Source organism: Sinohyriopsis cumingii, chromosome 5 (assembly GCF_028554795.1).
Source record: "Sinohyriopsis cumingii isolate HCF-2022 chromosome 5, ASM2855479v2, whole genome shotgun sequence".
In the NCBI taxonomy this organism is placed as follows: Eukaryota; Metazoa; Mollusca; class Bivalvia; order Unionida; family Unionidae; genus Sinohyriopsis; species Sinohyriopsis cumingii.
In genome coordinates this window covers 94,975,522-94,995,954 of record NC_142965.1, presented here as the reverse complement: position 1 = coordinate 94,995,954, position 20,433 = coordinate 94,975,522, and the positions used below count along the sequence as shown (strand labels likewise).

The following is a 20,433-nucleotide window of genomic DNA, read 5'->3' as shown; positions in this document are numbered from 1 at the left end:
GTGTAGCCTTCAAATATGGACCTGATTACTTTTGCACACCTATTTGGCAAATTCTTTTAAAACTAATGGTATTTTCTGATCAAAGATTTTAAAATGAACCCGATTTAATTAGGAATGCACCACAGGTGAGGCATTATCCAGTGGCAGTGGCTCAATGATTAGTGTGTAGGACTGACAATCTATGGGTTGCTGCTTTAAATCCTGCACAGATCAGTAACCATAGTGTCTCTTGGGAAGGCACTTCATCCCCAGTGGCATGACAAGTCTTTAGTGAGATGATATGCCATTAAACACCAATCATTCAATCAATCAATATATCACACATATCTGGATTTGCCATGCAACTAATTAACTTTCTCAAAAGTAGTCAATCTTCTATGACTAAAGACAACACAAGAAGCAAAAGCCCAAGGACATATTGTACAAAACATTTTACTTAGGATGAGATGAACATATTGCACACTACAAAATGATCCGACACTATCTTATAAGAGTGTCAAATGATGGTCATTTTCCCTAACTTGCATGGAGATGTAAGTGTATAACAGCTACGACTAACAAACAGACTAAGAGTTTATTTGAACTAACCAATATCAGCATCGATAGGTTCACAGTCTGAAACTGGTTCCTATTCATTATAAATATACTGACATTTGTATATGGTCATATTGACAAACTGAACAAAATTTTGTTTCAGCACATACTAAATTAGTCCTGTCTTGAAAAAAAGATTACATGGAATTCATGCAAGTCCAGCTATGTATAATTTTAAAACACTTATAGGCTGCTTTTTGAGTGCTTGTAAACTAATGTAGTACATAACCTTTTTAAAGCAACCACTTGACTTCAAAGGCCTAATGAATCCTAGAGGTGGATGATTTGACTATATATATATATATATATATATATATATATATATATATATATATATATATATATATATATATATATATATATAAGACTTTCCAAAGTTAACTCTGCTATACTGGTCTTGATTAGCATCTACCTTTTAATATATATATATATATATATATATATATATATATATATATATATATATATATACCTTTACTACAGTAAACTGCAAAAAAATATTGCATTTTACAAACTAAATTTTCAATACTTACCCAAAAATATAGAAATATGGATCTTGCAAAATAGTCATAAAAAACTTCAATAAAACAGGAAAACTATGTTTTTGCAATCAAAATATAACTTGTCTGCTCTACAATTGTTTTTATTTGCACAATATAATCAAATGTGTCATATATACTTGTTTACATGTTGGAGACAACTGCAAATTGCACAGACCACTGTCTGGGTCTATGAAGCTTGTTTTGACAGAACTGTAGAATAAGAAACACATAACCTGATCTGCTGGCATTATGTAATGGGAGATATGGGTTCTTACTGTTTGCAGGTGGACCCTACTTAAAAGCAAGTATATATGGTAATGTATCCCAATTACTATCTCCTCAGAAATGACTTGTAAAATATTCTAAATATTTCTGAAATGTATTTTCCAGGTCTTTTTTTCTGCACATTCTTTTTGCCAATGGTCTGATTTATTCAAGTATAGTTCAACAGAAAAAAATGTTAATGTCTGAGAAACAAAACACACAAACCCTGACTCTTAGATTGATATATTCAAAAATGAAATTTGAAAATTTATTTGTGTGTGATGTTGGGCTTGTTAGAACTCAAAATCATGAACATTACAAAGGTAAAGATTTTAAAACTTGCATTGTTCAGCTACTCAACTACACTGTACACATTTACATATGAAAATATAATGATATACAGCCATGTAAGCAATTTAATTACATTTATCGTAGATAAAAAATAAACAGTCCCATTGTTTCTTGATAACATTTAAGCATAGTTTAAATCACATCAGGCAAAAGCATTTCACAACCTATGGTGCTTTAAAAGGCAAGAAGAGATTTGTAATTCTATGGAAAATGTACCTGAACTTCTTAAGCAAACCAATTAACTATTACAGTACACTTAAGTAAGAGTACTGTAAACAGTACATTACACACCTGCATGTGCTTAATGGTCCAATGCTTTGTCACTTAACACACCTAATTTAATATGCAGAAACCATTACTGTCTTATTATATTAACATGACTATGTCATGTGACATTTTCACCCTAAAATCAGTAGGGTTCTTGACATCCAAGTTTGATCAAGAATAAAATTTAGTTTGCCAAATCCATTTTTATGAGCCACAACAACCTTGACCTTTCATCCCAAAATCAGTTGGGTTTTTCCTTACCTTAAAGTGCATGGTCTAGAACAAAAGTTATTATGCAAAAACAATTTTCTATTTCTAACCAGTGATATTGATATTTGAATCCCCCCAAAGATGCTTCTTCCTTACACCATATTCAAACCATTAATAAAAGTTTGGTCCAGGTATGTGATATAGAATTAATGATATGCAGAAATCTGAATTTTCTTTGTCTGTGGCTTTTAACCTTTTGACCCAAAATAGGCAGGCTTCTTCCTTACCCAACAAACCTCAGTTTGGTCCAGGTATATGATGTCACGTTATTGTGTTCAAACCATTTTTTTCTTTCTAGGCTGCTTCCTTACTTGATGGTACACAACAACTTTGGCAACTGTGGATTGGGGAGAACTTAGGTTATTGTGTGGAAAATATTTGACTTTTTCAGTCACTGACCTTGACCACTGACCTTGTGAACCCAGAAATTTGATTGGGTTCCTCCTTAGCCAGTGCAAGCCATTCAAACTCCTTGGTATCTAGATGAAGGACAACTTGAGTTACTGTCCAGAGATAGGCAGATGAACAACAACATAACATAATATGATCTGACTAATGCAGGACATGTTAAAAATTGAACGATCATTTCTATAAAAAAAATCCATATTTGCATACTGTAGCAGATTTTTTTTAAAAACTCGCATCACATGAAACAAACTATTTACACACAGAAATGTAATTGAAACAAATATATAACTCTCATTAGATCACCATAAATAATGACCTTATCTCGACCATTAAAGCTGCTACTATTATCATAGACTGTGTAAATGTGGAAATTTTTTAAACAGTATATAAGGGTGATCATTAAGCTATGTATTTCTTTAGAGAAAAATTCTACTCATGAATTTAAAAGTGTGATTTTTTTCTGACTTGCACACATATCTGCATTGATCAGCGTCAACAAACTTGTTGGTAACATGATGTAGCAGAAAATAGCTACATCATTTTAATGACTGCAGCAAAGTGATTTTGTTTTCTCATCAAGCCACTTGTATGTAAGAAAGGGTAAACTTCTTTCAACCTTCGAGTAAATAAACATTATTAAAGCTGAGGGTAAAATTCTGCTCAAATACATAAATAAAAGGTTAAAAAAGTATGTTTAACTCATTACTAAAAGTTTTTTTCTTTTTCTTCAAAAGATTAGCAAGTTGTAAAAAGACTGCACAATATATTTTTATAAAAAAGAGGTACATATTATGAATCTTTGACTTTAAATTTATATCTAAATGAAAAAGTCAACAATCTGCATATAAAACAGATTGACACAATAATTATTTGACACTTGTACGAGTAATTCAGGAACGAAATTGCTTGAGGTTATAAAGGTGGAATCAAAAAAAATCTAAACACGGGGATAAATAAACTTCTTACAAATAAAATTATTCCAATTTATGTAATTAGTGATATATTCCTTGCATAAAATGGCTAAATATTTTTATTAGCATATATATCAAGACTAGAAAGCTATTTTAAAGCACAGCAACACAAGCCAGTTATTTAGTGCTGAGGCTCTGGAGTAAAGTGCCAAAGATGCACCTCATTAGCTCACTCGACTGATTCAACCGTTGGATCTGATCTCTCATCCTTTCAGTCAGGAGTCTGGAATGATAATCACTGAGCCACTGTGACTCTTTGACTGACTTTACAAAAGCTGTAATCATGACTTAATATGATCCAGTTATTTGATTATATGACTTCATATCACCCAGTTATTTTATCACATGACTTCATATCACCCAATTCACACTTTTTGTATGTGCTGATTAATCAACATATGAAAGAGCCTGATGACACAAATAATGTCTTTTTCAGCTGAAATGGAATTATTAAACTAGTTTAATAATTTTAATAATTGTGCTCACCAAGATTTGAAATAGAAATCATTTTATCTGAAATGAGCATGAATGCAAAACCAACTATCTATAAAAATGTTTTACCATGCATCTCATTTGGCAGTACCCAACACAATAAGTACAAATTACATCACAGTTTTAAATTTTCTTCCATTTTCAGTAATTAAAGAAAATCAAACAAATACATGTAAATGTTATTCCTACATGCACTTTATCCTTTAATGACTCCATGCAAAAATGTTTAGTGAGTAAAATACTTTGTGCCACAAATATTTTCTTAAATAATTATAATGGAGTTTAAAAACTAGTTTGAAACATTTCCCAGACTTTGGAGAAGAAAATGAAATGTTTATGTTTCCGTTTCCTAACTTTATATTTCAAGAGGCTAGATGCAACTGTAATGCCTAAACGTGTGTGGGTGTGGGTGTGTGCAATACTGACAAATGGTACTTAACAAATTACCAAATACAGGGAAATTTCAACATCGTTAAAAATTAATTCAGTTTTAATTCCACTAGCATCAGTAATCATCCTGGAATCAAATTTATGTTCATACTTGCACTGCACACTAACTATCAAACCTGAAGAAAACTGATCAAATGTTCATACTTCTACCAAAAGGTATATAGGGCTGTTCCGTTTAACATACATGGTACCCTGGGAAAGCAAATATTTTACATAAAAATACATACCAGGGTACTTTGATTTCACAGGGTTCATATTAAAATAATAAAATCTCTAAAGTGCATCTATGGGTGAGTACCCCACATTAAAAGTGCCTTCACTGGGTCCCAGTTATCTTTTACTGGAACAGCCCTTTTCAAAACAATCTTACTTTGAAAATGTTTGCCATATGTACTGTAATCATTTTTATTCTTGTTAATGTGTAAATTTAGTCACCCTTTGAAATATTCTACTTGCTTATTCATCTGTAAAAATAACAGACATGTCACCAATCAAGACTAATGCCACACACTATGTTGTGTTTGTTGTTCTTCATAAACTTTGTGGCACAAAGTATTTTACTCCATAAATTGTGCAGTGTTTACTTTTCATTTAATTTGATAATACAAATTATGAAGAGAAAAAAATACAGCACAGAAATTTCCCCAAATACTAGTATACTTGTAAAAAATAGTGGTTTAGAAAAATGATATAATATTCATATTCTAGAAGCATCAATTAAGTTAAGTCTTCCTCAAATGCATTAGGCACAAAATTATATCTAATAAAAATGCCAGATGGGTGAGTCACATAAAAACGGACTTGTACATAAACAATACATTGCTAGATATGGTTTTTTCATTCTAATATTCACTGTAACAAGCATAAAATAATTTCTAGAAGGAATGCTATGAACCAAAAGTGTGTGTAATAAAAAGAACTGCATTTGCGACAATGTATAAATGTGTATACATAGGCTCTGAATACATGTAAACACAAAAGGAGTTACATTTTGCTGATTAAAAAGTTCAGTTCTAAAAATGTTATACAGATGCTAGACAACAATGCATGGTTCCTAGTCAACGATCATTACTAAAACAAACGAAAATAATTAAAAGCCTCTGCAATTAGCAAAAATATGCCACGCCATAAAAACTATCTTATAAAATAATTATAAAATGAATCACAATGAATCCAGCACCTGTTTTTAAATGTTTTTTTTTAAAAACAATGCACATTAAAATAACAAGTGATGTTTATTTGATCACTTAAGGGCTTTAACTCTACTGCATTAATGTACTCTTGAGTAAAGGCCCTAAGGCTTGTTTTCAAACCACACACTAACATCATCAGAAACCATAATATCATTATACACAAAGAAGCAATTTCCTTGCCAGTGGTACCTCCCTTTATATGCTATCCCTATATTTATCACTAGCATCAATTTTATCATAAAATAACATAACAGCTGGTTTAAATTCTGGACACTTTCTAATTTAGTACCATGTGATAATTTTTATTTGTAAGAGAAAAATTAAGCTCTCAATTAAAAATGTAAGACTCATGATTCAAGTAAAATGCTTGAAAAACAATTCTGCATAAATGTCAAATATATTCTACTAAAAGGTCATGGATTCCATATGTATTATCCATTTTTGCTTTAAAGAACAACAATCACAAATTCTGCCATATTTATCTTGCAACCAAATGCAAACAGCCAAGACATTTGGCTTGGCTGATTTGTAATTCTGGAAGAAGCAGCCTCTTGTGATGTATTATTTTCTCTTCATCTTTTAAATATCTAGTGGAAGAGGACAACAATGGATGAAGCAATTTGTCATCTTTGTACAGACAGGCCCAGTCTTAAGATTTAGGACTTCATTTTGCATAAAATCCAAAGGTCATAACACTTTGTAGTGCATAACAAGCCCTCAATCCATAAAAGCAAGCTGAAAAGGGCAAAATGCATGAAGAAAATAATTTTTTGCAATCTTTCACCATCATCACAACTGTCAAAAAAAAAAGCCTAGACAGTGGATGTTGCCATCCAGGTTGTTTCATTTTGAGGCTGTATTCAATACAGTCAACATACCTTACACAGCAAACGTTTCCTTCCAGGGTCTGTTCTATTTATTCTTCTCAATATTTACATTTACAGTGTTGGACACATGCACTTTAAATACGCTATGTAACCTCAATTCTGGATCTGTGCTGTCTTCAGTTGGGTGTATATTTTGGTACACATATCAATATGGCATCAGCATGCAGTCCCTAACCGAATACATGAAAGAGAAATGTTGCTACAAAAGGCCTGTACTGATTCTGTAAGTCTCAAGACTTCATAATGAGATGAGAAAGCTGTAAAACATTGAAACATTCATAGCAGTAAAGGAGATTAATGCCCTCATAAAGAAGATCATTTTGAAATGTTGAGTACTTATATTTATATAGCAAATGGTCAAACTATTCCAACATCACTTTTAAAAGTTATAATTGTGTACTGCAGTTTTAAGTCTATCACCATGTATGAGACATTAATTATACATAATAGCAAGGGAAAAAATACCCTGTTACCAATTGATAAAACAATTACAGTGCAATGAGTATTAAAGTCTTCATTGACTAAGATCAGACTCCTATTATCAAATACACAAAGAAAGGTTTTTACTGGTGAATACATTTTTTTCAATATAATACAATTATTCTCATCAAGAGAATGTCCTGCTGAAATATAGCAGACAGAAAATTTCCCAATATCTCAAATAAATTTAGTTGCCTTTATCAATTTCTTTCAATGAATTAACTGCATTTACTTAAACTGTGTAATTAATTTATTTTTTGCATTACTTAATAGAAACAGAAGTTGCAAGTAGGTCTTTTTTTTACATCAGATTTCTGTTAGAGACCACAATGCACTTGAGTAAAATGTGACATCTCATCAAAGATGCCATAATGTAATAGATCATTTAAAACCCCTCCCCCCACACAGGGTTGATTTTACAACCATAAACACTGTCAAATGTACTCAAAACAAAGTCTTCTGTAGAATGTGCCTTGCATGAGAATGACATTATCATTAGGGAGCAAAGTTTCTGCCGACAATAGCAAATCAGGAAATTCATCCAATTTAGAATACAAGCTTTATACATTAGTAATATCAGCATTATATTACAAAATATTACACTAAATTTTCATTTAAATACAGATACTATTGTAGATGACATGAGACTTTCAAAAACGGTAACACGTATACTTTACAACCTTGACGATTCTGCCAGAAAAGCAATACCTACATGCTGCCATTCACAGGCAAGAACACTAAGCTTTCTAATTTCTTATGGGGCCACTTACAAGAAATATATCCCTGTATAGTTTCTTCCTCAGCCATTACTTAGGCATTGTCATAGTCGAAGGTCTTGTTAAAGAAAATAGCACAGCTATCAATCAATCCCAATACGTAACAGAGGTTCCTTATATGGAATCATTTTATAATTGTTTACATGTGCAACTGCAAACTGCACAGACACAGATGTCATTGCATAATGCATTGGCAGGTCTATGTTTATGCAATTTGTTAGAAGTAATCAGTAGAACAAACAAAATAGACCCTGTTCTGCCAGCACATTATGCAATTGCAGATCAGAGTCTATGTTGTTTGTAGTTGAACATAACTATGAAGCAAGTCTTTACAGTACAAATTGCATACGAAGAACGAGATAAAACTCTGCCAGCCTCTGAATGTATAAATAATGCACAAATTTCTGATATCATGCATACACCATCATTTCCTTAAATCTACACATCTTGTATATTAACTTGCACTCAAACTTGCTCCACAAACCATACATTACGTAAGATGAAAGGAGCAAGCAAGAAAAAAGGTATGCAAGAACAATAGACTCAAATCTGGCCAACACTTCCTAGATATGAAAAAAACCTTCCAAAACGTGATTATTCACACATTAGTTGAGTATACTGGCTTCTTATCAGATAGCTCAATTAAAACATCTAAGTTTCCATACTGATCTATAAAAGATTAGTTGGGAAAATTTTACTCGCCTTCAAGCACTAAGTTTGGAAGTTTTGACATTCTGTAATTTTACTCAGGATAGATTTAGAAAATGTAACTGTCAGGATCCATTCTTTTTAACTCTGGTTTCTCTACTTGAATAATAAATTTCAGTGACAGAAAAATTTGATGTACCATATGTACTTGCTCATAAGTCAACTCCAACTGCAAACTGCACACACCCAGATCTACTAATGTATGAAGTGATGGCAGATCTGGGTTTGTGTAGTTTGTTTGGAGCAGTCAGTAGAACAAACAAAATAGACCCTGATCTGCTGTCACATTATGCGACTGCAGATCAGGATCTATGCTGCTTGCAGTTTGACCTGACTTATAAGGGAATATATAAGGTACTGTATGTATCAGACTGCAAATTCACTATATATTTCATGGGATAACAAATTTTTATTTATTCTGTCATTTTTGAAAACCATGATTTCAATACTCTACAAATTTGCATTCTTTTGAAATGAGACACCTTTCCCAATCCAAGAACAGAGTATCAACAAAAATGATACTGTTCAGTAAACCATGACAACTGACACTGACGAAAAACATGAAATCACTGAATTCCATTTAGGGACTTTTGAGTCTGACTTGAGTTTCAAGCTAAAACTGTTTAAGGAATATGAAACATGTTTTGCTAAAATGTTTTAGTACAATGGCAATTGCTTTACCAACACAAGCATCTAGCGTCTAAACAAAAACACCCACATTTTTCTGGTTAGAGCGTCTGTCTCAGATGTGGAAGGTTATGGGTTCGAACCCCAGCCGAGTCATACCAAAGACCTAATAAAAATGGCACTAACAACTGCTCAGCATTAAGAAGTTAGTGTTAGAACTTGTCGGCCTGGTGTCAGGATAATGTGACTGGGTGGGACATCAAGCTACATGTCTGCGGCATTGTGCCCCTGTGCTCGATATCACTATAAACTGCCACACTGCAGACATCGCTATGTTTAAAAAAAAATCCAAATCCAAATCACCTATTTCTTTTAAACTACGTAAAATGCACTAAAAGTAGTACAATAAAATCTTGGCAAACTTGGTAAAAATAATACTTTTCAATGTGGACTAGATGACAACAGAACAGAACTGACATGATCCTGAGATTGCGTACTGAATCCATTCAAATCTGCATTGTTGCTGTTGTTCTTCTTGTTGCTGATGTTCAATAACATTGTATGCTTGAAGACATGTGGCAGAATCATTCTGAAGTGCATGTTTACATACATTTACGTATAGTTTTGTGTTCCAAAACATATGACCTCACTGTCACAAATCAGTCATCCTTCCTCTTGATAAAATAGTTTATGGGCTGTATATACACATGTGTGAAAGATATAAACAATGATGATGTCTTCACAATAGCCGACATGACCGGTTCTTGGGTCTGACTGGCTGAGGTTGTAGTACAGCTCTCACAGCTTCATCAAACACCTGCAAAATGTAATATCATATGGTCAGTGTCCATTTCACAATATAGTAATCCCATATGGTCAGTGTCCTTTTCACAATACAGTAATAGCATATTGTCAGTGTCCATTTCACAATACAGTAATATCATATGGTCAGTGTCCATTTCACAATACAGTAATAGCATATGGTCAGTGTCCATTTCACAATACAGTAATATATGGTCAGTGTCCATTTATAATATTGAAATATCATGTGGTCAGTGTCCATTTACAATATTGTAGTATCATATGGTCAGTGTCCATTTCACAATATGGTAATATCATATGGCCAGTGTTCATTCCACAATATTATAATATCATATGGTCAGTGTCCATTTCACAAATACTGTAATATCATATGGCCAGTGTCCATTTCACAATATTTTAATATCGCATGGCCAGTGTCCATTTCACAATATTATAATATCAAATGGTCAGTGTCCATTTCACAATACAGTAATATCATATGGGGAGTGTCCATTTCACAATACAGTAATATCATATGCATACATGCCAACCCTTGACGAGGAAAAAGTGTAATCCAAGTGGACAAAAAGAGGAATCCAAGCAGAAAAAGAGGAATCCACATACAACATGCTAAAAATTCAATAAACAATGATTTATTTGCCCCTCTTGTCTTTTAACATCCTTTACTGCTTCAAGTTTTCATATGTAGCACTATTAGCTATAAAAACAAGATTTTCATGTTGCATTTTAAAACACTTTGTACCAGCTGAGACCATGAATGTTTTGCACACCAGTAGAGCAGAAAGTACTGGGTTACTGAGCCTGTTCAAAATTACAAATCCTAACGGCTGCGAGGTCAAATCTGCGTGATGGTTTATGGTATATATCGAAGCCATTTTGGCTTCACTCACTTAGTGTAAAGAAATGTATAAAAACAATAGGGTACCAGACTGTGACTAACGAATCATGTGACAAGATCACTTCCTTTAAAAACATGGCAATTTCTTTAGATGCATACAAAATTGTTTTATCAGTATTGTACTTGGCAACATGAATAACTTACTGCAAAAAGATCAACATGTCATCGAGGAAAAGAAAAATTCTTAGTTCAGAAGAGAAATGAAAGTAATTCAACTGACAGAGAGGTTTGGAGGGGTGGGGAGGATCCTTGCAGAAAACTAATGTCAGAAAGGCTGCAGAAGTAGGATGGTGAAATGGATGGAGAAAGGAAGATTGTTTGAGCCAGGAGATGTTTGTATCCTGATTTGAATGACAAGAAAAAGCAACAATTTTGTCAGTTGAATTGGGATATGATGACTTTAACGCAAGTAACGGATGGTTGCACAGATTTCAAGTGTGACACAATATTAAGTGTTCTGTCCTTAGTGGAGAATCAGCTGATGTTAATAATGAAGTTTTCGAAGATTGGAACAAAAGACTAAACGATATTTGCAGGGGATATGACAGCAAGGATATTTTTAATTGTGACGAGACTGGTCTGTTTTTTATACTGTCACCAACAGAGTGACAGATGATGTGATCTGTAACATAATTATAAAGACATTTTTAAAACTATATCAATGGTTATTCATAACATTCTTTCGAAAATGATGAAACAGTTTGTTTTACATTTATTTCACAACACGCATGTGATTTTTTAATGAAAATATTATATGTTTTAGAATTAAATGTACTTGTGACTTTTATGTGTATTTACTATTCGCATTTGTCATCCCCCTCTAGAAAGGCCACCCTCATTATAAGGCCACATCCCTGCTGCAGTAGGGGTGGCCTTATAAGAGGGGGACTACTGTACAGTAATAGCATATGATCAGTGTCCATTTCACAATACAGTAATATCATATGGTCAGTGTCCATTTCACAATACAGCAGAAACAAGATATTGCATATTCCCTTTTGCATTGTACCCATTTTCATGCATCTAATGGTTGCTACAAACCAGTGTTAAAAAACAAAATAAACAATGATCCTTCAGCAGAATCAAACTACTTCAGTAGAAACAATAAGACTCCTCCCCAAATCCATGCTGGTACCAACAAAGTAGCTTTTTTTCAAAACCATGTACAATAGAATTTCGATGGAAACAAACAATTCAACACTGTTCCATAATGATTAGTGTCTGAGTGAAAATCTTCCTACCCTACCATGGCATAATTTTCATCTGGTATGCACTAATGGAAGTCTTTTGGTAATTTTAACCCATGTTGACATAAATTTCCATTAAAAATAACAACAAGATTTTCAAGATGACTGTCATAACAATGCATACAGGCTTGTATATTACACAATTAGGTGACCAGTTTTGCCCTGTGTTAATAATTTTGACAATACAGGCTTAGATCTTCATAAGGGTACTGTTTCAATTTGGAATTTAGTTGCAAAGAAAGTAAGCACAACTTTCAAAACTGAAATTTAACATAAAATGTCCCTGCTAGCGATAATTTTGTTTTCTAATTCAGATTTTCATCCCAAGATTGAAATTAGTTCAAATGTAAACAGTGTCACTTGACAATGCTAAAATCTGAACTAATTTAAATCATGGGATGAAAATACACAATGTGGCAAATTTTGATTTACCCTCTGTAGAACCTGCAAACAGATTTCAAAGAGGGTGAATAATATAATACAAATAGGAAATAACCTCCCCGAAATTCCTGAAGGAATGAACTAATGTGAAGCAGAAGGATAATAAAACACAAAAGAATGGTAACAAAAATCTGTACTACTTATACTGAAGAGACAGTAAAGACATCAACCTCTTCAAATTTCGTATCCAAACTATAATTCATACCGATACATTGCCTTCAAGTGCTACTACATCAATTTACTGTCATACAGCGCAGTAATATATTGGAAAACTCCAACGGTAGTGCAGATATCAATGCAGTATATATATATATATATATATATATATATATATATATATATATATATATATATATATATATATATATGGTTATATTTTGATGGTCTGATGGTTATATGGTGCAAAAGAAAGATTCACCTTTTTGAAGGCTCATTAATTCAGTCCAAAAGGGGAGTTCAATGGCTCTAAGGTTCAATGGTCCAAAGATGGGTTCAATCTTTCAAAGGCTCAATGGTCTGAAGGCTTGTTATTCCAAAGGATCATTGGTCCAAAAGAAAGTTTCAATAGTTTCATGGTTCACTGCTTCAAAGGTGCATTAGTCTGCCCCAATACAAATATTTTTGAAATATTTAAGGTTTTGAACCAGTAAACTAAATTTCAAATACTTTTGGACTTGTGAACCTTTTTTAACAAAAAAATAGACTAAAAAACCATTTAAACTTGTGAACCTGTTCCTTTGAAGTTATGAACTCTCAGATCAATGAATCTTTCGACAATTGCCCCTCTATTGTTTGAACCTGCAAATCTTCAGAACGATGGAACTTTTGCCTAAAATGTTACGAAAATAAATCTCTTGTACAAAACTTGCTCAGACTTATGAATCTTCCAACAAATGAACTCTCTGAACACTGAAAAGTTACCATATCATCCAACAATAGCAAGGACATCAAAACAGCATATCATCACAGTACATCAATTTATATGCTGATATATGTCAATGAATTATTGAACTTTAGTAAAAAGTAAATTGATTTATTCAATTCATAATGACTGACAAATGAGCAGTTGTAAGTGGAGCTTTGACACTTACTAATTTACCAGTTTACTTTGTCCAACTTAAGGTCAAGTTAAACAAAAGAAATTTTCCAACTGACCACTTGAACAGGTGGGACAAAATGAATGATCCAACTCACCTGTTTAAGACCTCTTTGTGTTAAAGCAGAACATTCCATATACTTGACTGCTCGTATTTTATTTGCTAGTTTTATTCCTTGTTCTCTTTTGATGGGGGATAGGCCCTGAGCCGCTAGCTGACCTATAGCCTCTTTGTTTTCTCTTAGATCAATTTTAGTTCCTAAAAAAAGTCAAACAACATGTAATAATCAGTTCTGAATTTGCTAGAGGTAACAAGATAAGAAAAAAAATCTGCATAATTTGTGAAAGCCTGCCTTCTCATTGTCTTCTGAAGCAGATGACCCAAATTCAACAGTACAGACCTGCATCAATGCAACAAAGATATAAAAGTGCAATGATACAAATAACAATGCTACAATTTGTAACAGAAGACATGGTTGAAAAAAAAAAGAAAAACTAAAGGGTATGTTTGCTGGCTTGTTGTACATTTTACATAATGACCTATATTTTTCAGCCAATGAAGTAGCTAAATTTTTTTCATTAAGTACAGGTCTTAAAAATTGCACTCTCCATCCTACTACAAGCCTGAGATACTGTATTTCATGCAATTTTTTATACACGAAAAAATAATAATTTCAGTGTACAAAAAATTATACGTGAAATAAATAATTATCATTTTGCAATTCTGACCTTGTATGAAAAATAATGGGATCGTACCTGAACAAATTCTATGGAACACATGCTACTCGACAACCTAACGGTACAAACATACAAAGTAAACATATAATTTCTGTCTCATTCTGCTCTCAACTCAAGAATCTAATTACAATCAAAATAAAAGTACTCGAAAAGAATTTTGTTGTTATCAGTGAACGAGAGAGAGAGAGGGAGAGGATTATGTCTTAGTGTGAAAGCTCATCTGCATTTAGAGAATATGTAGCTGTTATGTTGTGTAATGTTGGCAAAATGATAGTCCTACATTAAGATGTATCACATGTTATTATGTTTTAGTGCAAACAAAAGTCAAAATATAAATATCAGCATCGAGGTCTTACATGTAATGACTAGCAAAATGATTAAGATGGTTTGAACATGTATCAGTGTATTAGTTAAGGGCATTCTTTATTGGTAAATTTTATGCAACGATACGAGTCCACAATGTCAAGAAATTAAGTGCAACTTGCAATTTTACAGCTGCAATAATCTCATTATCAAATTGCAATAAAAATGAAGAACTTGAAATCACATTTTAGTTACTTAATGCACGTGTGTGCGTGCATGAGAGATAAAAAAAAATTGTCTGTGTACAAGACCGTATTTATTCAAGGCGGTTTTCATTTGCATCTTTTGCAAAGAGAAAAAAGACCATTTTGAGTTACTTGACAATTGTAATAATCCTCATGTATTACGACCCTACTATATTTCATTATCAATAAACACCGCTAAATTAACAATTCATTCTTGTTTTCATTATGACAACAATTGTCACAATAACCACATGGCTATGCAGTGTTATTTACACAGTAAATAGACATGCTTAGCACTTTGGTTATTCCACTTGAAACCAGACTGAGGGTAAGAATCGACAGTTGTTGTTGTTGTTGTTGTTGTTGTGGGGTTTAACGCCATTTTTCAGCACACAATAGGCTATACATGGCGGCCAGTATTACTGGTGGAGGAAAAACCCGGGAAAATATCAGAAAGAACCACCGACCCAAGAGAAGCTACTGGCAAGCTTTCTCACATGCCCACATTGACTGAATCCAAGACTCAAACCCACACAGACAGAGATGAGATGGCAGTGATCTGTAACAGAGAGCGCTTTAGACCACTTGGCCACTCGGGGCCGCAAGCATCGACAGAATAGGTCAAATCAGCAAGGCTGCCTGTAGGGAAATGAGGCTCTCTTTAGGGAAATGAAGATCTGTCTATGTGCTATTGAAGCTGTTGTCCATACAGAATTTGTTATAAGGACACACGATGATATGCATTACTTGTTGTTAGGACTCTCCAATAAAGATAATAGAGGGGTATATTGTTGAATAGATTTGCAATAAAATGTTAATTGTATCCAAGTCAAAACAGAACAAACACTTAATTGATAGTATATGTGTATATATGAATCGATTGAATGGAGTCCGTAACTTTCAAATTTATGACAGAAAATGACAAGGCTTTTATATTTTATGTTTTTATGACTATAATGAAAAAATAAGACTAGTTGACCAAGGGTCTGTGGTCTTCACTTTCACATGTACTGAGATGTAATTTTTGTTGTATAAGAACACATCAAGGGCTTCCAAACTCATTTTAAAATGCATGTGTTGTTTTGTTATGATGACATACTTTATAAAGAGAACTAATTAATGATAATATTTAAAGGTATTGTCTGTGAAGTCCTTTGTCCATTTGTTAATAAACACTAGAAGATGTTGTAATGACAATTAGAGAGCTTATGCATCAATCGTTGTATTTTCTCACCAACAATTAATTATTAATTTTTGTAAAAACAAAATGGCAATACAGTATTATTGATCTTTTATGCAAACGTAAAAATTTAATGGATTTTTCGAAAAATACAAAGGGATATGTATGAAAATTTATGATACATTTAAATAATTATGATTTTGATAACTGGATTATGTACGAAAAATTAAAGGGTATGAAAAAATACATGAAATATGGTATTCATGGACCAATATTCACAGATGATTATGAAAAACATTTTCTAGTACTGATGTAAATGATAGTGTCAGTTTCATCCATTTATCTGGACACCTTTGAATTACAGAACCAAAATGAAATAATAACATGTGATTCTGACCCTGAATGCAGGAACCCAAATGTGGAGCAAACCACACACTCTGCAATTGCGTATTTTCAACTTTCATTCATTTATCTCAAACAGCATTTAAGACATAGCAGAAATAAAACCATAATAGACAAACAAACATCAAGTATCTAGACAAGAAGGTGTAGGACAAATATAAAAAGAAAGATTCCCTGGAATATTATATTAGAGTGGGATAGAGACAAACAGCTTACCCACTACAATAACAGGAGCATCAGGACAATGATGTTTAATCTCAGGATTCCACTTTGTCATCACATTTTCATAGGAAGATGGGCTTACCACACTAAAGCATATCAAAAATACATCAGTCTGAAAGAAACAAAGAAAAAAGGCACTGAAGCTCTTACTTTGCTAATGAAAGCTCCTATGGTAAAGTACCATCCATATTCATTTATAAGTTAGATCCTATTGCAAACAAGTTAGACCCTGATCTGCTGCTGCACAATGAGCCCACATATCAGAGTCTACATTGTTTGATCTACAGATTAACCCAAACAAACTGCATAGATCAAGATCTGGTGATGTTATTATGTGAAAGTACATCTGGGTCTGACCAGTATGCTGTACAGTAAGTAACCTGTGGTCAACTCTGAACTTCATTTGCTGTTTTTTAAAAATTAGTGATCAGGGTTTGAGTTTAAGTTCATGCAATATAGTGTGTTAACATCTGAGTATAGATTTTATTACTTTTATGTGAGATTTTCAAACTTCTTGTAATGTTAAGTTTGATGGACACATCTCATGTGATCTGGCATCTAACCATCTATGAAACTATTGAACAAGTTCTGCAGAGGCAACACACTTTTCTAAAGTCCACATGGAAATATGCTAAAAGATATTGTCACATTCACTTGAATAGTTGTTTCATTTACTCAAGGCAAATTAAAAACTGTTCCACAGATGTTTTCTTATTAATCAGGGTTTGAGCAACAAAGAAAACAAATACAATAAATTATTTTAACATCTGAGCACATATTTAAGCTGGACAGTCACATCTCACATGATCTGAGGTCTAATTATGGAACAATTTCAGCTGAGGCAACATACTTTTATTGTGATTTCCCAAGTCTACTTTAATAAAAACCACATAGCAAGAAACTGCTGTCTTTGGTGAGTGTTTAAAATTGTATTTCTCATTAAATTACAGAATTTGAATGAGACAAGATTGATGTGGAAAATGTAGACAGCATGTGCACTAACTCAAGTAGCTCTCATTCTGGTAGTCATTTATGACGATCTGTGATTTAGCCTACAAACAGCCGCAAGAAGGCAGGCTTCGTTGGGAAGCACTTATTACTCACCGAAGGTAAAGGGTTAAAAGAGTGAAATGCCCACATATAAAAGCTATTTCTGCATCCAAATGTTACTGCAAGGCCTCGTTAAGCCTATTTACCAAGTTTGATCAAAATACAAGAGATGTAGATAAGCATCACAATCGCAGGTTTAAACAAAAAAACGTGACTTTACATAAATACATTTTTAGATGCATTCAAGTCATGCATAATTTAAGCATTTAGATCCAAATTACCAGCATACTACATCAGCTCTAATCACAGTCCATGTCTGATGATGGCACATTTAATTATTCCACGCAATTTTGAAATAACAGTATTTGATCGCTGTGAGAAGACTCACTCTAAAAGAGCTATATAATCAAATGCACCCAAAATTAGTCTTGGTCACTAAATCCTTATTCACATTCCAAAAGTCATGATTAATGTCTTGATGTTTAAGACTCAAGTCTAGTATTATAAGTTTGTTTTGTTGTGTTCACAAAATACAACATCAATTTTTCTGTAATGCAGTTAGTTCAAAACCAGGAAGTAAAATACTCATTTTTTAAAATTCTTATCAAGAACTCTGAAACTCCTGTCACATATCCAGTGGCCAATTAGATACAAAATCACCTCATTAATATGAATGGTTCTCACTCATTATTAAACTTGTCCATGATCTTTATGATAGAAGGCCATATTCCAAGGCTGATCAAAAACTGGATCATAAATATGGTCTATCAATTTTCAACATACTATGGGCACATGGTCATACCATAACTTAGCCTTATGGTCAAGGGAAAGTAATTTTTTATCAACATTATTTCCTGAAATTATGTGAAAATCCAAACATATATCTCAATATGCTTATGAGCATGCCTGCAGATATTATTTGCAAGACATATGGTTTTTGTATTCTCTTGTGGACAAGTTAGCATGGGAAGAATCAAAGGATGAGTGGACACTGGCAAATCAAAATGTATCTGCTGCTTGTGAAGTAAAAATGAACTGACAAAGCTAAATGACAGTAAGCACCTGTGGGTATGAGAGTGGCCGTAATCTGTCATAGTCTTCCTGGCCTGCAGTATCCCACAATCCCAAGCTGACTGCTGCCCCATCCACCATCATGTTCGCCGTGTAATTGTCAAAACTGTAAATGAAATGAATAGGTTTAAATCAAACTTCAATGTGACTGAAACATGATGTCATCAAATTTGGGAAATGTTCCCAAATTTCATCACCTAATTTCAAAACTAGTACCATTAATTCATGGTTTATGTGAATATTTTCTCAATTTTTTAATTGGAAAATATTTTGCATAATTACGTACCTAATGAATGGCAAGAGACTACAGCAAATCGCTACTTAAGCTAATATATATATAGTGTTTCCCTTTATCATCATTTGTGCTTCACAGACCCCCAAATTTGTAATTAGTTCCAAAGTTTTAAAACTGAAAGTTTGCTTTTAACTCAGTCTAACCCCCAAGGTAAAATAAAATTACACAAGAGACTCTCAAAGTGACTGATGATTTAGTCTCCAAAATTAAATTCTAGAAATTCAAGACCATTTCTTCCTTTTAACTGCAGATTGTTGATATTCTTTATAATTCTGACAGTCCTGGACAACAACATTTTCAAACAAGTCTGTGCTAGCCATATAAGATGTAAGACAGGAAAGATTTTCATGAAGGACAAGCTAGACGACATTAGACTATTGGTCAAAATTCTGAGACAATATGGACATCCATTCAGAAGCATTAGCGTACATAAAAAATTTCAAGATGGTTGAAGTGACAGCCATATTTGATAAAATATTGGCACCAACTGTATTTAGGACCAACTAGATATCAGGAGAAGTCTTTTGGTGAAAACCATATGCCATCTGACCATCAGTTATGGAGTAGCAGCAATAAAAAGAATTTAAACTTGGCCATTTTGGTTACCATACTGGATGTCAGATCAGCATCATTTCCATTCATGACCAACTAGTCACCATAAGATGTCTTCTGGTGAAAACCCAATGTCCATATAACTTTACGTTCAGGGGGAGTAGCAATAACAAGATTTTCAAACTAGCTGCTGTGGTGGCCATATTGGATGTACAAACTGTACTATTTTCTTATCGATATAACTTCATGTTCAGCATTTTCAAGATGGCTGCCATAGCAGCAACACTGGAAGTGAGATGAGCATCATTTTCACACAAGACCAACCAAATAATGTACGACCAGTACAGCTAAAGATTCTTTGTCTCTGTCTGTTTCTCTGTCTCTGAGTTGCAACAGTTACTTGTCCCTGTCCTTTTTCTTACTCATCACAATACTCCAGTACTTTTCTCCACCATACAACTTGGTCTCTTGCAAAATGAAACCATAGTTACCTGATGCAAGCTTAATGCTTCAGAAATTCAAAATTATGAAAATGTTAATTTATATTTGCTGTTGCTGTTTTTGTGGCTTAATGTAATTCTTCAGAGCATG

The 20,433-nt window shown here is 33.2% G+C and overlaps 1 protein-coding gene across 4 annotated transcripts in view; it reads right to left on the bottom strand.

The window, feature by feature from the left end:
- Positions 1 to 416: 416 nt before the first annotated feature.
- LOC149799797 (ras-related C3 botulinum toxin substrate 2-like) overlaps positions 417 to 20,433 on the bottom strand; it is a 56,291-nt gene continuing 36,274 nt past the window's right edge. For all 4 annotated transcript variants that reach the window (XM_089959188.1, XM_089959191.1, XM_089959190.1 and 1 more), the window contains exons 3-6: positions 18,987 to 19,101; positions 16,869 to 16,986; positions 13,883 to 14,043; positions 417 to 10,097 (exon numbers count right to left, since the gene is read on the bottom strand). In XM_089959188.1, coding sequence (XP_089815314.1) covers positions 10,020 to 10,097; positions 13,883 to 14,043; positions 16,869 to 16,986; positions 18,987 to 19,101 — 472 coding nt within the window. In that variant the 3' untranslated portion in view covers positions 417 to 10,019. The remainder of the gene's footprint in view (positions 10,098 to 13,882; positions 14,044 to 16,868; positions 16,987 to 18,986; positions 19,102 to 20,433) is intronic.